The sequence below is a fragment of the Acomys russatus genome, chromosome 13 (assembly GCF_903995435.1).
Source record: "Acomys russatus chromosome 13, mAcoRus1.1, whole genome shotgun sequence".
In the NCBI taxonomy this organism is placed as follows: Eukaryota; Metazoa; Chordata; class Mammalia; order Rodentia; family Muridae; genus Acomys; species Acomys russatus.
The window spans coordinates 11811100-11831488 of record NC_067149.1 but is presented as its reverse complement, the minus strand read 5'-3'; the positions used below and the strand labels follow the sequence as shown (position 1 = coordinate 11831488).

At 46.2% G+C, this 20389-nt stretch overlaps 1 protein-coding gene across 1 annotated transcript in view; it reads left to right on the top strand.

Annotated features, from left to right (window-relative positions):
• The first annotated feature begins 6488 nt into the window (after positions 1 to 6488).
• The window catches only part of Sema4f (ssemaphorin 4F), a 30781-nt gene continuing 16880 nt past the window's right edge, over positions 6489 to 20389 (top strand). The window contains 5 exon segments of the mRNA XM_051154763.1: positions 6489 to 6694; positions 9130 to 9281; positions 10470 to 10529; positions 10725 to 10823; positions 16147 to 16240. Of these exon segments, the coding sequence (XP_051010720.1) occupies positions 6538 to 6694; positions 9130 to 9281; positions 10470 to 10529; positions 10725 to 10823; positions 16147 to 16240 (562 nt within the window). The 5' untranslated portion in view covers positions 6489 to 6537.

Here is a 20389-nt window from a genome sequence, read left to right as displayed (position 1 = left end):
TAACTGTAAAGGTCTAAAGATTGCACTAGGGACCATGAACTTGATTCTATGTGGTATTATGGATTGTTTACAGTTTTGGTAAGAATGAAACTGCAGAGGTATGGATTCAAGGTAGATGGAAGGGAAATATGAAAGTCTAATAGAGCAGTCCAATAGAGCCATCTTTGATAATAGAAATGTTTTTTATATCTTCATCATCTAACACAATAACTCCAAATGACAGCGATTCTGATAACTGTTAATAAATGACAGCAGAACAAATGGCAGGGGTTGATAAATTGTCCATTTATTCATCCATTCAAAAAATAGGAATGCTTACTCCACGCAGGTACTGTGCTAGGTATAGAATATATGGCAACAACAACCATAACCCTTACTGCTAAGTTAATATGGTAGTGGGAGGAGTCACCCAATGTTGGCAAGAAAGTTAGCGATCGCAGCAAGTACTATCTATACTTTACATCTACGGAACCTGGGCGTCTTCTCTCCGGAAGAGCGAGGTAATGACACTTCCCAGTGTGGGCATCTCATTTACCTGCATACTGTGACCCAGCAGGTCTGCAGTTCTGGAAGTTCCGTAATGATACCCAGTGCTGCTGGTCCTCAGTTTGTACTTTAAGTAGCTAAGATTTATAATTTTTCTAGGTTTGCAGAGTGACAAAAACTGGTACGTTAACCAGTGTGCTGAAGGAGAGAAACCTGTTCTTTAGGATCCCAAGTGTGGGATCGGAATGGTCTAGTAAGAGAACAGGTGATGTTAATTCACTAGAAGCGCAACCACCTCGTGCAGGAGCTTAAATGCTACCAGATGAAAAAGATCCTGTGAATAGGCTCTGGGAGGAGATATATAAATGAGCCCAGAACTGGAGGCGGGGTGGATAGGAGACTTGGGATAGAATTGACTGTTCGTTGCTGCCCTTCAAGACGCTCCTAGAGAAAACCACTTGAGGGAAGGCTTCAGAGCTCTGGCTCCTGTTGAGGCTCTGGGGTCTGGTTACCCCCGGTTCCAGTGGAAGAAATCCTGCTGCTCCGGGCTGGAGAATCGTTCTTCGGGACTGATATCCTTAAGGTTTTGTTTTTGTGTCAATTAATCCTCATTTCCTACTGTTTTGGTTAATCTGGTTATAACTGACGTAGGCTCGGTCACTGAGTCGTTAATAAAATATTTTGGTTAAGAAAATTGAGTCTACAGTGTGCTCTAACCCTGAACTCTTTCACTGCAACTGACTGCCATTCTCCAAAGTCACTATTGAGCTTCAGGATGACGTCTGAGGGCTGGGGAGGTAGCTCAGTGGTTAAGAGCACTGGCTGCTCTCTCAGAGGATCCAGGGTTTGACTTTCAGCACCCACATGGCATCTCACAACTGCCTGTTATTCCAGATCCAGGGCATCTTCTGGCCTCACTGAGCACCAGGCAAGCACAGGGTGTACAGACATACACACAGGCAAAAACAGCCATACGTATAAAATGATAAAATAAAATGAGAAATTTTAAAAGAGGGACAGAAATGAATGTTGGTTTGAAATGGGCTGAGGAATGAGTGATAAGCCAAAGGAGTGATGTACAGTATTACCTCTTCAAGAAAACTAGAAGCAAAGGAAAGTGTGTAACCTGCACTGTAATCTGAGAAGGCACATGAGGTACGAATATTTCTGTGACTCAAGAAATTAGCAATCCAGGACGGATCAACAAAACTTTGGCGGTTTGAGTAAGAATGGCCCCCCAGAAGCTCATATCACCTGGGTGTAGCACTATTTGAAAGGATTAGGAGGTGTGGCCTTGTTGGAGGAAGTGTGCCACTGTGGGTGGGCTTTGAGGTTTTAAAAGCCCATGCTAAATCCAGGCTCGCTTTCTCTTCTACAGATCAGGGATGTAGCTCTCAGCTACTGCTCCATTGTCTGCCTGCATGCTGCCATGCTTCCTACCATGATAATAAAGGACCAAATTCATAAGCAAGCCCCCAGGTATATGCTTTCTCCTATAAGCATTTCCCTGACCATGGTGTCTTTTACAGCAATAGGACAGTGACAAAGACAAAAGCAAAAGCTTGTTTTCCCAAATTTTTAGAGTTCTTACTTACTTTTAACCCATTACAAATGTTAGTAACAGCAAGAAAGAAGCAAATGAGATGAGTGGCCAATGGGTGAAGACACATCCCAGATCTCAAAAGATATAGAGGTTTCCATGCGACCAGGGGAGGAAGGAGTAGGAGTCACGGTACAAAAGAAGTGCTTCCTCCCTGTGCACACTTCCGGGCATACACTTCAGAACGTCAGAAGCATCTTAGGGTCATTAGTCAAGCAATTATATTGGGAAGTGTTTGTACAGGCAAAGAATTCATGACGACGGACGGTGTAATTGTAGGGTGCCTTTTACTCTCTTGACCCCGAGAGAGGAAAAGAAACAAACTAAGTACCACTGCTTAACTCTTGAGTTCACAAAGATCACTTTCTCTTTCCATTTTCAAATATTATTTTTAAAATTTTTATGTGTTTATTTTTAGACTTATTTTATTTTGCGTGGGTGTGAATGTTTTGCCTGCACATGTGTCTGTGCGCCACATGCATGCTTGGTGCCTGAGACGTGGTGAGCCTTCCCGTGGGTGCTGGAAATTGAACCCGAGTCCTTTGCAAGAACAGCAAGGGCTCCCAACCACTGGGCTACCTCTCCAACCTCACAAAGGCCGTTTTTAAAAATAACTGGTTGATTACAAGAAAGGAAACGAGCTTGTGAGAAGAAAGCCAAGACAGACCATAATTGCCTTCATGAAATGTGCACCTAACAGAAATATGATCAAGACTAGAGAGTTGGTCAAGCTTTGCTCAAGAACTCTTCCCGGGAAGTAAGCGCTCATTAACATAGATTCCTCCTTAGGAGATAGCCGGCGTATGATGAATTGAAATAGTCTTCAGCCTGAGTTAATAAAGTAAGTCCTCATTGCTCACAGACAACATGAGGTGCCATCCCAGACTTCCGTTCTGTGGGTGACTAAGGGCTGCTTTCTTATTTTCATCCCAATTCAGCTGTAATGAGCATTAACACTAACACACAGAAGCAGATCAGTGCATTTCTGGATGGCCAGGTTTGCTATATAGGCACTGCTGAGAAGTACCGTAGGTCTGTAAAGTACCTACTGTGTGCACATCACAAGTAGAGTAAACTCCTGCAGTTTTAGAAAGGACACGAGTGATGCTTCCAGCTGGTCTTTTGTCTTCAAGTTGTTCTTTTTGATTTATAGTTGTATCAGTTACTCTTTGTTGCTACGATGAAGGACCACAACCAAAAGCGGCTTATGGAAGAGCTTATTTTGCTTGTATTTCCATAGGGAGACGTGGCAGTAGGAGCAGGAAGCTGAGAAATCACATCTTCAACTATACCCGGAAAGCAGAGATGGCATAGTGAAGTGAGGCTATAAACTCTTAAAGCCCAGCCCCTGTCACTCTTCCTCCATCGAGGCAGCACCCCCTCCCCCTCCCCCACAGTTTCAATTACCTCCCTGAGCGGTGCCACAAACTGGGGGCCAAGTGTTCAAATACTTAAGTCTATGGAGAGCATTTCTCACTCAAACCACCACAATAATTATGTAACTTCTACAAATTCTTCATAGTTATTGCTTACTAGGTAACTGTCACAACTGTGTTGTGAATTATTTGGTTAATACTTAGTAAATTGATAGATGTTTACATCCATATTATATTTGGGACCCAAGTTCTCTCTCTCTCTCTCAAAAATTATTTATGTGTATATGTGAGTGAATGTCATGTGTATGTGGCTACAGAGGCCAGTAGAGAGTGTTGAATCTCTTGGAGCTGGGGTTATAGGCAGTTCTGAGTTGCTTTGACATGGGTGCTGGGAACTGAACTCAGGCCCTTTGGAAGAGCAGCAATTTTTTTTTTTTAATCACTGAGCCATCTCTCAAACCCATTAAATTCTCTCTTAGCTAGACCATTATATGTGCTTACTATGGTTCAAGAATTAAAAAAAAAAAAAAAAAGATTTATTTATTTATTATTAAGTATACAGTGTTCTGCCTGCCTGTATGCCTGCAGGCCAGAAGAGGGCATCAGATCGTATTATAGATGGTTGTGAGCCACCATGTGGTTGCTGGGAATTGAACTCAGGACCTCTGGAAGAGCAGTCAGTGCTCCTAACCTCTGAGGCATCTCTCTAGCCCTCAAGTAGGAATTTTTATAGTAGGAATAGCTTTATTAACAAAATATGTCATAGTTAAATCCATTTATAGTTGTGTGCTACTTTATTTATTTATTTATTTATTTATTTATTATTCATATTACATCTCAATGGTTATCCCATCCCTTGTATCCTCCCATTCCTCCCTCCCTCCCATTTTCCCCTTACTCCCCTCCCCTATGACTGTGACTGAGGGAGACTTCCTCTCCCTGTATATGCTCATAGGGAATCATTGTGTGCTATTTAAATAACTCACAACATCCCATCAAGTTAAGTGTAATAAAATTGCTGAATTTAAATTTCTATTTGGTGATATACAAATTGTGTATACAAGCTCATGCTACCATCTATACTTTTAATTTTTCCCTTTTTTGGTCTTTACCACTAAGTTTCCTTTTTCAGTGTGAAAGTGAGGGTTGGTAAGGGTTTGTTGACATACCTAAGTGGGCAGGAAGTTTAAAATAGCTAAAAAAAAAAAACTGCCAGTGTGGGGGAAGCCCGTCAACTCTGCATCTGAGACATCAGATCCCAGTACAGTCTCCTGATAGTGTAACTAGGAGATGTTAATTTCTGTTTCAGGTCTCCCTCCCAGGGTGCCAAGGAGATGAAATGAAATCATGTGTATAAGACACCTGCTAGGTAGAAGCTTCCTCTGAGATAGGAGGAAGTTCCTTCATACCTCAGAGTCCTGCGCCAAGCCACAGCTGCTGTAGGAAATGGGGCACTTGGCTCCTTAAAGGCTGCCTAGAAATGAAGTATTATTGTGTGCAGAGCAGAGCTGTGGCACATTCCAAGCCTCCTCCATTGAGTGCCCCTCTGTGGAGTCTCCTTTCAAATGCACAGTAGTCACTTTTGACTCTGGCCAACACACTTTCTGATTGCCTTGGTTCTTTTATTTTTATTTCTTAAAGATTTATTTATTATGTATATTCTGCCTGCACAGTAGAAGAAGGCAGCAGATCTCATTACAGGTGGTCGGGAGCCACCATGTGGTTGCTGGGAATTGAACTCAGGACCTCTGGAGGAGCAGTCAGGGCTCTTAACCTCTGAGCCATCTCTCCAGGTGGTTTGCTTGTTTGTATGTCTATGTGCCCTGTGCCTGTGGAGGGTGGAGAAGGGAGCAGGAGATCTCCTGTACTGGAGCTACAGGCAGTTGTGAATCACTGTGTGGGTGCTGGGAACCGAACCTAGAACCTCTGCAAGAGCAGCAAGCACCCTTACCTACTGAGCCATCTCTCCAGCCCAGCTCTTCATAGTGCGATGGTTAATGATGTCTACTTGACAGAGTCTACAGTCACTCAGAGGCAAGCTTGTGAGGCAGGGCAGCGACCATACTAATTATGGATGGCAGCATTTCTTGAGAATGCATAGAGGAAAGAGAGAGAGAGATAGAGAGAGAGAGACAGAGAGAGAGAGAGACAGAGAGAGAGAGAGACAGAGAGAGGGAGAGAGAGGAGGGACTGAGGGACAACATGCATGTCTTCGCTTTCACTTCCCATTGCAGATGCAATGTGACCAGATTCCTCACTTCTTTGCCACCTTGCCTTTTCCATCATGGTGGACTATGTCCTCCAACTGTGAGCCAGAACAAACCCTTCCTTAAGCTGGATACTAGCAATGAGAAAAGTAACTAATATATGTATATTTGCATTTTAATTTTTTAAATTGTGTGTGTGTGTGTGTGTGTGTGTGTGTGTGTGTGTGTGTTTGGGGGAGCATTAGTACCATGGCATGCATGTGGAAGTCAGAAGACCGCCTGAGCCAGTTGATTCTCTGCTTTCCATGTTGTGGGGTCCCAGGGTGGGGTGATTTCCCGGGTGAAATCAAACACAGACTTCAAGTTTAGTAGCAGGCGCCTTTGCCCACTGAGCCATCATGCAAGCATATTTGTGTGTGCAGGGAACAAAGAAATAATTCTGAGAAATTTGGTGCCTGCACCCATATACCCGCATATTTTCCCTAGTATTGCATAATTGTTCCTTGTAGTAGAGATAAAGATATTTGGAGATTTGGAGAGACTACACCAATTCATTGGTGACTCCAGGACTAAAGCACATCTCCATCCTTCTGAGGAAGAAACTCACACCTGCACCTGGCCTAGCTCCGCCTCCACTTGGGTTGGGCCTCTCGCCCTCGTCCCTCCTCCACTCAATCTTGATTGGTTATAGGAAGAAACTGATTCTCCATTGGCTTCTTCGTGAGGGGGTGGAATCGGGTTGTGTTTCATCTCTCTGCTGCAGGCCGAGCTCGTCCGAGGGGACCCGAGTGGGACCGAGGCCCGCGCTGTAGCGGTACTGAGCCGAGGCTGCCGGACGCGCCCCACCCGGCACCAGGCGGAGCCAGAGATGCTGGCTACGGCCGAGCGGCCCCGCCCGGGCCCCCGGCCGCCTCCGGGCTCGCCCTTCCCGCCGCCGCCGGTGCTGCTGCTGCTGGCGATGCTGGGCGCCCCGGTGTGCGGCCGCGTCCCCCGCTCTGTGCCCAGAACCTCACTGCCCATCTCCGGTAAGACTCAGGAACCCTTGTCCTCAGCCCTTTGCACAGTGCCCAGCCCTTGCCAGCAGGTGCCCACACCCACCTGCCCTGCTAACCCCAGCAACAGCATCTAGGGCCCCTCTGCACCGTGCACACCTCTCTGGGACCAAGACTGAGACCTCTACCCGGTCCCTCTCCGTCTCATCCCATTCCGCCCCACGCCATCCCACCTATCCCACCCCCAACCTGTCCTCGCATCTCAGCTCCCAAGACACAACCGGGGTGCTCCTGAAGCTCCTCCCTTTTTCAATAGGGTGCAGCTCCTAACCTTGCATATCTGGATACTGAGGCCCAGGGTTTGCCCAAGGTTGTCCATTTTGGTCCTTTATTCCTATTTCTCACACATAGACCCACACCCATCTCTTCATTTCCAAGCCCATGCTATTCTCTTTTCTCTTTCTTTCTTTCTTTCTTTCTTTCTTTCTTTCTTTCTTTCTTTCTTTCTTTCTTTCTTTCTTTCTTTCTTTCTTTCTTCTTTCTTTCGGGTCATCAAGTCCCACCCTGATCCCGAACCCAGAATTTCAGTCTTTTCAGCTTCATTTCCCCACCGTCCTTTCAAAGGCCCTCCTGCCTCCATCCAGACCCAGATCTTTCCAGCCCACTTCCCATACGGCCTCTGGAGCTGTCCTTCCCATCTCTCTGTTATCAACTCGCTTTAACTTTCATTTCCTGAGTGCTCGCTGCTCCCTCTGCCTTTTCCCTACTTTGAGTGCTAGAAAACACTTCAATGAGCCGACTCAGGGTTCTTCACAAAAAGCAGAGGAGGGGGCCGGAGGGGGCCGGAGGGGAGGCTCAGTTGTTAAGAGCCCTGGGCTGCTTTTTCAGGAGATCTGAGTTCTGTTCCCAGCACCCGTGTTGGTGGCCTACAACCACCTGCCACTCCAGCTCCAAGGGAACAGAATTCTGTTGTTATTTGTACTCACATGTGCACATATAAAGACACACATACATAAAATAATAATTAAAAAAGAAACATTATATATATATGTGTGTATATATATATATATATATATATTTTTTTTTTTTTTTTTTGAAAAAGCAGGATAGGGCTGAGGAGGTGCTTTATGAAGACATGGAAGAAGTCAAGGAATGTAATAAAGTGTAAAATGGCATTCACAGTTTAAATACTCTTTGCTGAAGTGGACATGAGTGTGGCATGGGACTTGTTTTCTTCTCAATGGGTACAAGTGAAGCCAGAACTCACAACTGGGTCACAGTAACTTAGAGCTTATGCTTAGGCCAAACAACATCTAAGGAGGCTATGAGCTCAGAAGGCAGAGTTGGGATCAGAGCCTGCGGAGTCTCCGTTTGTGCTCAACCTATACCCCACAAGGAGAGTTACAGATGCCCGTCTTTATTGACCTCTAGGGAATCCAGAGAGGCCTGGATGGCAAGACAGAGCAGAGGATGCAACATAAATGGAGTTTCCACACTTCAGAGCTTATACCACGCATGAGAATAGGAAGAGTATAGCGGAGATGAGTGGGGACGTGGAAGGGTGGTGTGGATGGGGCTCACACCCACCAGGCACACCTAGGAATGAATGGGCTTGGAGCTGGAATCTGGATGTACTGGTGTAAGGCTTCAGTCTCCAGAACCAGAGACTGAGCAAAGGTGAATTCATACAGGGTTGTTATGAACTTCAAATAGTTAAGTGATTTGGATGCTGGTAATGTGTCCAGTTTGCATCTAAGTAGAACTCATGCTAAGGAAGGAGGGAAGGATGTGGCCACTTGTGAGATGGGTGGCACGCTCACTTGTTCCAATGCTTAAGTCTCCCAACACCCCTGGATGGTGGTGTTTATACACAGGAGGGAGAGGAGACTCTAGGAGGGCGAGTTACTTATGTGTGCATGCACACAGCTGGTAAGCAGAGGAGCCATGTATAAAGGCAGGATGGCCTATTTCAGAAGCGCATATCCATCCCACTGTAGCTTTGGGTAGAATGGGATAAGGGTGACGGAGGATGTGGACTCCAAGTGTGTTAGTAAAAGGGTATCTGGTATGGTGGCCCACACCTTTAATGCCGGCTGTCAGGATGCTGAGGCGGGAGTATTTTGAGTTCAAGGCCAGCTTGGGCTATATAATAAGAGTCTATCTCAAAAGGGGGCAATGGTACAACAGGAAAGTTATGTATCACATTGCTATGAGTAGAAGTGACGGATTTTAATATTTGTGCAATTATTGTAATTATTGTTTAAAGTGTTCTTTTTATAGAAAAAGCATGCCATCTTCCACTAGGGACAGGAAGATGGTTAGCTTTTTGGGGAGGTTCTGGGTTTTCCCCTTGTTGGCTGCCAAATGAACAGTCCTTGGAAGACAACAAAACCAGTCCCTTTGGGGACCTGGCGTCTCTGGAGGGATGGCTGATGTCACTCTCCCCTGCCCTCTTCTCTTCCTGCCAGAGACTGACTCCTATCTCACCCGGTTTGCTGCCCCACACACGTACAACTACTCTACTCTGCTTGTGGATCCTGCTTCTCACACACTTTACGTCGGTGCTCGGGACAGCATCTTCGCTCTGACCCTGCCCTTCACGGGAGAAAGACCCCGCAGGGTGAGAGATGCCAGTGGGGGTGACCCAGAGCCCATAGCATACGTTTAAATCCATCAGTCCGTGGGCTGTAAGTGGGAGAGTTTCAGAATAACTAACGATGAGATGGAGCAGAAGGACCGAGTGAGCTCGCGGCAGCATGAGTTATGGGGGGCTGGGGGTGGCGCGGAGTGTTTTGTTTTTTCAGTGAGCTACAGTGGTGGGTGTGGCTAAGACCCTCACTGAATGCACTGGAAGATGGAGGCAGAGTGTAAAACCTTTGTCAGTCAGGGAGGAGCTGATGGGAAGGGGGGTCCCCTCACCTGTGTTGGCTGTGATGGGGAAGACATGATGATGGGGGAGGGTATGGAGGGGGACATAATGGTGGGGAAAGGATACAGTGACACGTTTCAGGTGGCGGTGGGCAGTGGTATCACAAGGTTGGTAATTTCCCCTGGGAGAGAATTCCGTAAACTGTTTTCACCATGTTACCGGTACGGACCCTAGGACACTGTGACACAGTGCACAAGAGTGTAAATGCGGGGCTGGAGAGATGGCTCAGTGGTTAAGAGGACCGTCTGCTCTTCCAGAGGTCCTGAGTTCAATTCCCAGCAACCACATGGTGGCTCACAACCATCTATAATGTGATCTGATGATAAAGTACTCATATACAATTAAAAAAAAAAAAAAAAGAGTGTAAATGTGTCCGGACGGAGACTTTCCTTGGGACAGCATTGACATATAGTGACAAATCCTGATATATTCTATTTCTCTAAAGGTGGTTTGGGGTTGGGGATCTGCAGAGCAGGTAAAGTGTTTGCCCAGAATGGACAAAGCCCTGTGTTGGGTCTCCAGTACCACATAAAAGTCTGGTGTGGTGGTGTATGCCTCTGATCCCAGAACTGGGGAGGTGGACACAGGAGGAACAAGGCCATCCTCTGCCCTATGAAGAATATGAGGCCAGCCTGGTTGGCCTGAGACCCTGTCTCAAAAATTAAAATGTGGTTTTGACTTCCCAGTTGATTTTGTTCCTCATTAATGGCAGGGCTGGGGATGGTGGGGGGAGGGAGGGGGACAGCTTCCATTTCAGAAGAAGTGAGGACTCTTAGAACTTTCCAGATTGTTAAAGTTTGTACAACTGTTTCTTTTCCCCTGGCCTCAGTGTACATGGGGGAAGGGCACTTGGGGAAAAGAGCTTTTCTTCTTTCTCAGATCGATTGGACGGTGCCCGAGACTCACAGACAGAACTGTAGGAAGAAAGGCAAGAAAGAGGTAGGTGTAAGCCTGCACCCTGTTCCGAGCTTCTGTGGAGACACTAGCCCAGCCCTGAGGTTGGGTCAGATCCCACTAGTGCTCCTCAGGCGAGGACTTTAACACTACCCATCCCCCATCCTCCCCCATGCCTCCATCTGCCTCTGATTATCTCTTACCCATCTCTGACCCCCCCCCCCCCCCCCCCCCCCGCAGGACGAATGTCACAATTTTATCCAGATTCTCGCCATTGCCAATGCTTCTCACCTCCTCACTTGTGGCACCTTCGCTTTTGATCCGAAGTGCGGGGTTATTGTGAGTGACAGGGGCAGAAGGAGAGGGAGAGGGAGCCTGCAGCAGTGTGAGTTACTTGGGGTGGTGGGTGGGAGGGTGGGAAGGGTACTTTGTGAGTGATCATATTGGGCACGGTTAAGACAACCATGACGTAGGACAAGTACTGGAGGGGGGGGTTAGGAGGGGGAAGGGCAGGTAGAGGATGCCCTCATAGGGTGGAGTCTTTGCCTGCTACCAAGGGAGGGCAAGTGGAGTGGGAAAGGGAGCTTGTCTATAGAGGGTAAAGTTTGCTAAGAGTGATAAGATGTACTGAGAGAGTGGGTGGGGTTAGAGTTGTTGGTTGGCCTGGGAATTGGACAAATCCAAGAGATGTCCCAGAAGTCAGACATTCATGTTTCTTTGCCCAGAAAGTGCTTTGGCCCAGCAGCTGGAGCCTGTTCCTTTATCAGAACAGCCCGAGCTCTCTTCTCCCACAGCACGGCTCATCATCGTCTGGCACCCTCTGCCAACCCCATTCTCTACGGGGTGTGACTCTCTTGACATCTGATGTCACCACCCTGTAATGTGGTACCAGCTGGCTCTGGGCTCTGGGTCTCGCCTTTGGGGTGAGCCATCCTGTCAACCACATTTTCTTCTCGATCTTGTTTATTAGTGAAGGCCTGTGGGCCTTTCCCACCCAGGCAGTCTTGGTATGAATATGTTCTTGATGATGTCTAGGCTAGCTAGTCACAACTAGAAGTTTGGAACTCTGACCTTCCCCTGTTAATTGTACAGTGGTCATCATCACTGGTCTTCTGGCAGCAGATTCATGACTGAGCACTGCTATGTGGCCTGTCGCACACAACGGTGTGCAACGTGTTTCTTTCTTGCTTTGACCCTGAATTGCAGGCATCGACTAGACTGTTCTACAGTCCGCACTGATACAGCGATCCCACTTGGGCCTAGATATAGTATACGTGCCCTAAAACCTCTGTTTGAGAGCACCCTCCCGTCTCTGGTTTATGGATCAGTCAATCACCAGGGTTTTTCTCAGGCTTAGTTAGTTGGCCTTTGTGGATTCTTTCCACATGCTCATAATAAAAGTCTGGATGATTCTCTCAGCTTAGGAAGCTTTATCAGTTCTGGAAGGTATTTGAAAACCTCTGTATTCCATCAGCCAGTATTGAGGGTTTAATTCTTTATAGTTCCCACCACACCCCCACATGTAGCAGGGCTATCCCTCCCCCCACCATCCCCCCCCCACCCCCGGCTGCTCAGGCATAGCGATCTCAGAGGATAGATATCACAGTCATAGCCTGTGCACAGTGTGATGATCCCAGCTCATCTTCTTGGACTTTCCCGTCTTCCTTGGATCTCTGAGTTGGGACCCTAGTGAGTCCTAACCAGAGGACCTAGATCAAAAATGTTCTGGCCATGCCTGTGTGACCTGGACCCCCATCTATTCTTGAGAGATGTCGGCAGTAAAGAGCGAAGCCAGGGTTCGGCGCCCCACTGCTTCTTCTCACCATTTCAGCGTTTTCTCGGAAGCCCTCTCTCTAACAGGCTCACGAACCAAGGGGTCGTTCTGTGGAGGGAGAGGTTGGCTCTGTTAGCCCTCCAGGCTCCGCCCCAAGCCCGCTCTGTAGACATTTTGAACAGCCTCTGCCACTTTTACCTGTCATATTCTATGTGGTTATATCCTTGCTTTACCCTTAGTGCAGGACCTCCTTGAGTAATGATGTCGACAGTGCAGATAACTGTTCCCTGAAAATCTTTGATCTGGATACAACTCACTCATTGATGACTGTGAAATGAAGAGAAATGAAACGAAGTGAAGGGCCTTAGGAAGTTTTAGCAAGTCTTTCAGTTCCAGCTTCCATCACACATTAGAAGAAAAAAATACTTTTTTTTTTTTTTTTTCTTTAGAAGATTTACTTATTTTATGTATGAGTGCCCTATCTGCATGTACACTGCAGGCCAGAAGAGGGCATCAGATTCCAGTAAGATGCTTGTGAGTCACCATGTATGTGGTTGTTGGGAATTGAACTCAGGTCCTTTGCAAGAGCAGACAGTGCTCTTAATTGTTGTGCTATCTCTCCAGCCCCCTAGAAGAGAATTATTTTAATGTGACTTGTTAATGGAACTCCAACCATTAAAAGAGAAAAATACTAGGCCACCAGAACAGCCATGGCCAACCACTCTGTTGCAGGCTATGTTCACAATTAAGTTTAATTTTATTATCACATTATGCTGCTCGGGTATAATATTTATTTCTATTTTATAAGCAAGGAAACTGATATTCAGGGAAATTTGATGCCGTGGCTAAGGTTATATAGCTAGCAGAGGCAGAGCCAATATTGGAACTTGGGTTGGTCTAGATTGTTCTACAACGCTGTCTGTGTGGCCACCTTGTAACCCAGGGGACCTCATCTGGCTTCAGTCTCTTGTGGCATATGACATGGTTCATGCATCTCGGAGAATCTTTTTTTTTTTTTTTCCTCCTCTACCTGGGAGAGGTCCTTTATAAGCCTTCTGTTTATTTTTCTCGGGCAAAGCCAAAGGGCCAGCACCAACATCAGTGCTCAGGGAGAGCTGTCCTTTCCATCCCCAGATTTCAGCTTTAGGGATTCGCCTTGACCACAGCTGATAGGAGGCTGTCTGTTGACATGGTGACGGTGTGACAAAGAACCCCCACAGACAGACAGAGAGAATCATCCTGATCACCTTCCATTTTCACACCCCAGCGCAGGGCCATTTTGAACAGAGGATAATCAGACCCTAATCTGTTCATGAGTGGCTCAGTTTCTCAAAGGTTAGATGATAAGATTATGCCTCTGGGGAAAACTGGGAGGGAGCTGGTCTTGGCATGTTGAGTTTTAAGAAGTGTCCAGGTCTGGGCTGGAGAGATAGCTCAGCGGATAAGGGCACTGACTGCTGCTCCAGAGGTCCTGAGTTCAATTCCCAGCAACCACATGGTGGCTCACAACCATCTATAATGAGATCTGATGCCCTCTTCTGGCCTGCAGGTGTATATATAATAAACACTGTATATATAATAAAGCACTGTATATATTATATATATTATATATATATTATATATATTATATATATATAATATAATATTATATAATATATAATAAACAAGTAAATCAAGCGGACAGGTAAACACTGAGAAAGTCCAGTAGTCAATGGAAATATGGACTCAGGTTTGGAGGACGTGGGGCTCATTAGGGAGTCTCAGAGAGTTTGGCCAATGGTTTACATAGAGAGGCTGGAAATGGAAGAATGAGAGGGCTATTTGAATGATATGCTAGAAAGGCTACAGCTAGATCCTAAGGATATACATGGTGGGGCTGGAAAAAGAAGGAGCTAAAGAAACAATTATCAAATAGGAGAAAGGGCTCCAGGAAGTTAGAGTTTCAAGGGCCAAGGAATGGAATAGTTCAAGGAAATGAATTGAACATGCCAGTTGATACATAGAGATTGTCACGCATGGGGACCAGGAAAAGGCCCATCTATTTTTTTCTTTGGTGAGTTGGAAGAAATGAAAGGGGGCAGTTTTAGGTGTGGAGATGGGAAAACAGCTTATTTTCCAGGAACAATAAGTGATTTGTTTGGGTAGATCAAACATAATTTTGAGAAGTAATAGAAAGTAGGTGGGTAGGTAGGATTAGACTTTGTACTCCAGGCAATGGTGGTGGTGCTGGTGCTGGTGGTGCTGGTGGTGGTGATGATGGTGGTGATGGTGCTGGTGGTGATGGTGGTGATGATGATGGTGGTGCTGGTGCTGGTGGTGATGATGGTGGTGATGATGGTGGTGATGGTGCTGGTGGTGATGGTGGTGATGATGGTGGTGATGATGGTGATGATGATGATGGTGGTGATGGTGCTGGTGGTGATGATGGTGGTGATGATGGTGGTGATGGTGGTGGTGATGATGGTGGTGATGGTGCTGGTGGTGATGGTGGTGATGATGGTGATGATGGTGCTGGTGGTGATGGTGGTGGTGATGATGGTAGTGCTGGTGCTGGTGGTGTGTGTGTGTGTGTGTGTGTGTGTGTGTGTGTGTGTGTGTGCATGCGTGTGATTCTGGAAGATTGGTGTAAGGTAAGTATGGAGGTAAATTAGGGCTGGAGCTATTCAGCCTGGGGCAAGGAGTAGCTCAGGTGAGACAAGAGAAGTGCAGTCACAGTAAGTGCTAACTGCCTGAGCACCTCGGTAGTTACACAACCAGCGTCGTTCTCCTCAGGCAAGGATGATCTCTCGACCACACTGTGCTTCTGTGAGGTCTTCCATCCCAAATGGCTCATTTGATCCGGTACCTCCCTTAGCGGAGCCCATCAGATTACACCTCATCTCCACAGCCTTGTTGAAGAATTGTCTCAGAGACTCAAACCTTGTCCGTCACCTGAAGCAAAGAGGCAGGTGACGCGGGTAGTCCAGTAGCAGCATTAAGCTCAAGGGCACACGTCATTGTCCCACAGCCCTGACTACCATAGGAGCAATTTAAGCCACAGCCACAGTGTGTGTCTGCTTGAGCTCGGGAGCTAGAGCCAGCATGCCTGGCGTGCCCGTGCTGTAACTTTGACTTGAAACCAACTACAGGAATGTTTCTCTGGGTGCTAGTGTGAAGCCATCCTTCACTTCCACTCTCAGATGTCATCCTGAAACTCTCTTAGTGCTGTGCGCTAGGCTGAGGCCACGTGTGACTGGCCCTGGTGGGACGCTTATGTCTGTCACCTCCCACCCCTCTGGAGGACCCTGGAAGGAGAAGATGCTTATCTGACACGCCCTCAGATCGTGCGCTGAGCTTTGGCTCATACTGCCACCGACTTCACAGTTTCCTTCCCTGCTTGGATGTGGAACCTGGCCCGCTCCCCATCCTTAGGTGGGAGTTGGTTGAGAAAGATGCTCTGTTTTCCCCCAAGACTTCAGCTGGTTCTCACAGAGTTACACTTTTCTTTGCCCTTCCTCAGAGCTCCTCCAGCCCTCCAAAGGCTACCTGCTTCCTTCCATCTCTTTGGCCGTAGCACATCTTGTAGGGCAGTTACAAACCCCAGAATTTCAGAGGACAGGTCTGTGTCCAGCCTCGTGGTATTTCCTAGGTTTGTGCTGGGTATGTTTCCATGGGCAAGTGTGGAGGACAGGCCCGAGGGCAAAGAGGAACAGAACGGAGAAAAGATATGAGTGGGTAGAGGAATCAGGAGTAAGGTAACCGAATATGGGAGTGGGGGTGGGGTGACTGGGATATGGATGGAGATGGCTTTTCCTTTATTTGATCTGATGTTTAATTCTCACCATGCACTTTGTCTCATAACCCCTAAACCACCTGCCCTCCCCCCCGCCCCACCTTTCTGGTCTGTAGGATGTGTCCAGTTTCCAGCAGGTTGAAAAACTTGAGAGTGGCCGGGGGAAATGTCCTTTTGAGCCAGCTCAACGGTCAGCAGCTGTAATGGCTGGTGAGTGGGGAGAGACAGGAATGGTGATTCTTGCTCTAACGACCTCCTTCCCCACCCTCGCTGCTCGAGCATCTGCGTCTTTTCTTTCCTTGGGATGTGTACTGCATTCGTTCCTTCCATTCAGCCTTTCCTCATAGTCCCTGAATGCCTGGACTGCCTACGTGTCCCCACAGGGTGTTACATTCCCCAGGCTCCTCTCTAGGGAACGTGGCCTCTGCACCCTCTAGTGTGATTGCTTTTTCTGCAGACTCCATTTTGTTCTCCTATAGCACTCCCCCCACACCCCCATTTATAACAGGACTTGAATGCAGTGAATATTGTAATATATTTTGAAAGAGCACTTTTAAAAGAGTGTACGTTACACTAGCTGTGAGTTCGAGGCCAGCCAGTCTAGGACAGCCAAGGCTATACAGAGAAACTCTGTCTTGAAAAACCAAAAAACAAAAAACACCCACAAAACAAAACAAACAAACAAAAAACCCCAACCAAACAAAAAAACCACCAAAAAAAGAAAAGAAAACTGCTGCCAGTATTTTAGGATATTCCTTTCCAGCCTGGAAACTGTGTTCACACACCCATATACAGTCACACACACTTTGTTGGCTCTGCCTTTGTTCTCCGGGGAAATGGCTGGTTTCCATTCCTTTTGTTACCTCCTTTGAGGGAGCCACCTGCAGTTGCTCAAGAGTGAACCCCACCCAGACTTCTTCTGGAGAATGACGAATCTGTTGGCACAGAGAACAGATTGCTTTTGTACTGCATAACCCATGTTTTAGGGGAGGTCACCCCACGTAGACTCTCCAAATTCAGAGAAAAGCCAGGTGTGCCCTCATGACCACGCAGAGCAGGCGGGGACAGAATGGAAACGTAATGTGCGCACCGTCACATGGAAAGCTTTACAATCTGACATGAACATAATTTTGAACTTTGTCATGTGACTTTACTTTACAGAACATTCCATATGACTTTCAAGTACTTTTCGTTGTTGTTTCACATGTAGCCCAGGCCAGCCTCAAACTCTCTATGTAGCCAAAGGTGAGGCTGAACTCCTCATCCTCCTGCCTCCACCGGCAAAGGCTTTTGCAGTGCTGATGGTGAAACCCAGGGTGTGTGTGTGTGTGTGTGTGTGTGTGTGTGTGCGCGTGCGTGTGTGTGCGTGTGTGTGTGCGTGTGCGCTAGGTGAGTCCACTCTGCCAAGTGAGCTACATCTCCAGCTCTAAGAATATTTTGTGAAGACATTTAAAAAATTAGATTTGGCTGGAGAGATGGCTCAGTGGTTAAGAGCCTGATGCCCTCTTCTGGCCTGCAGGTGTACACACAGACAACACTGTGTACATGATAATAAATAAATCTTTAAGAAAATTAGATTTATTCGTTTATTTATTTATGGTTCTTTGAGACAGGGTCTTACTATGTAGCCTCTGCTTTAAGTGCTGGGATTAAAGGCATGTGCCACCATGCCCAGCTATGAAGATAGTTTTTAATGGCATTATGCTGTTTGTCTTCCGAGCATTACCATGAGGTAGTTAAATAATTCCAAAGTGTTGTTATTTTAGATTTCCTTCAAAGTTTTTAGTATTATCCATATTACCATACTGAGCATCTTTTCCCACCTCAGTTTCCGTCATCTTCTCAGGGTTCCTAGAAATGGATTGCCACATCAAAGAGTGTGATCTTTTATGGCTCATTAGCAGATGCTAATTGCATTTTTAGATGGGGTGTACCAATTCTCACCTTAAGCCATGATGTACGAGGCTGTTTTGCTTTCTCACATTAATTTTGCCATAATATATTGTCATTTAAGAAGATCTGTGCCGAGCCGGGCGTGGTGGCGCACGCCTTTAATCCCAGCACTTGGGAGGCAGAGGCAGGCGGATCGCTGTGAGTTCGAGGCCAGCCTGGTCTACAAAATGAGTCCAGGATGGCCAAGGCTACACAGAGAAACCCTGTCTCAAAAAACCAAAACCAAAAAAAAAAAAAAAAAAAAAAAAAGATCTGTGCTGATCTGAGGCTGAAAGTGGAATTGTTTGTTTGTTTGTTTATTTGTTTTCCAGGCAGGGTTTTTCTTTGTAGCCTTGGCTGTCCTGGGGACTCACTTTGTAGAGCAGACTGGCTTTGAACTCACAGAGATCTGCCTGTCTCTGCCTCCTGTAGGAATGGTTGTGAGTTACCATATGTGTGCTTAGAATTGAACCTGGATCCTCTTGAAGAGCACTTGCTCTTAACCACTGAGCCATCTTTCCAGCCCCTAAATCTTTTAGGTTTTATTATTATTTTTAAAGATTTATTTATTGTTATGTATACAGTGTTCTCCCTGCATGTACACCTGCAGGCCAGAAGAGGGCATCAGATCATATTATAGATGGTTGTGAGCCACCATATGGTTGCTGAGAATTGAACTTTGGACCTTTGGAAGAGCAGGCGGTGCTCTTAACCACTGAGCCATCTCTCCAGCCCTTATTTTGTTTTTTGAGACAGGGTCTTTCTGCATAGCCCTGAATGTCTTGAAATTTACCATGTGGACCAGGCTGGCCTCAAACTCACAGAGCTCCTCCTGCCACTGTCTCCCTAGACTGGGATTAAAGGTTTGTGCCTCCACCCCCGGCTTCTGATTTGTATTATTTTTTTAAAACTCAGTCTTTCTTTTAAAGAACAGATAACCACATTTCCCTTTTTAAAAAAAAATTCTCTCAGATTTAATTCTTTGAATATTTGGAATTTATTTTACTGACTGCTATGGATAGCTCCCTAATCTGAGGCTGTTCTCATGGGTCAAGCTGTTTCTTTCTTCCCTGACACCTAGGTTGTCATAAAAAATATTTTTATTCATTTTTGACACTTTTTATAAGTTTTTATTACTTATTCATTAATTAATTAGCTTAATTTTATGGTTTTTGGATACAGGGTTTCTCCGTGTAGCCCTGGGTGTCCTGGAACTCACTTTGTAGGCCAGATTGGCCTCAATCTCAGAGATCCCTGCCTCTGCCTTCTTGGTGCTTAGGTTAAAGGTATACACTACCACACCCAGTTTACTATTTTTTTTTAAAAACAGGGTCTCACTGCATAGACCTTGAAGTCACAGAAACCCACCTGAATGCTGAGATTGAAGGCGTGCACCACCACGCCCAGATTGGACAATATTTTATATAAATAAAAGATTGAGACTTGGGCTACAAAAGTGCATTTTTCCCTCTTATGTATGGCTTTATTTTTTAGGAAAAGCCTTAAAAGATAAACAGATTAAGCCACTCTCCAGCCACACAGTTGATGACTTTCTGTCTGAGAGTGAGCAGAACCCTGAATAACTGCAGCGTCCAGTCAGTTCTATCAGCCTGACAAGATCCTATTGGTTCTAGTTCAGGTTGGAACAAAACAGTTCGGGCAATATTTTTCCTGGCTTTTTACCCACATCTTTGGCAAAACTCTGAGTTGGTCACTGGGGTCATTAAGAAGGATTTCTGGGTTGCAGCTATTGTAAACACTGCGACAGACATCTTGCAGAGTTGTGTATCAGCACACACACGGCTTCCCAGTTGTAGGAATGCGAGTCGTCAGTGGCATGCTTTTTGCTAAGCAGTAGTCACGAAGCCTGTGCAAGTCACTGGATAGCTTCTCCACTTTGTCAGGAAGAGCACGCATATCGGGCGTGGTTTAAGGAGACAGATGTCATTCTAAGTTTATTTTGTTGGTTACATTTATTATTATTATTTAATTAAGAATTCTCCTCCAAAGTCGAGCTTGATTTGTAATTTCTCTCCCCTCTCCCCTTTGGAAACATGGTCTCTCCATGTATCATTAACTGGCGTGGAACTGGCTAAGTAGATAGACTGACCTTGAATTTGTAGACACCTTCCTGCCTCTGCCTCCTGTGTGCTGAGGGTAGAGATGTCCACCACCCTGGCCCTGGTTTGTATTTTGAATGGTGTTTCTCCTGGTGAGACCAACCAGCTCTCCTGTGTTTATTGGTACTTTTGTGGAGGGTGGGGAGATGGGGGGGCGGGGTAAACCTAATAACCTAGGGTTTATTTTTATTGTTCTTGATTTTGTTTCTTAGGCAGGTCTCTCTGTTGCCCAGGCTGGATTTGACCTTCTGCTCATAGCTTTGTCTCAGCCTCCCCAGTGCTGGGATGGCAGACATGAGCGACCATG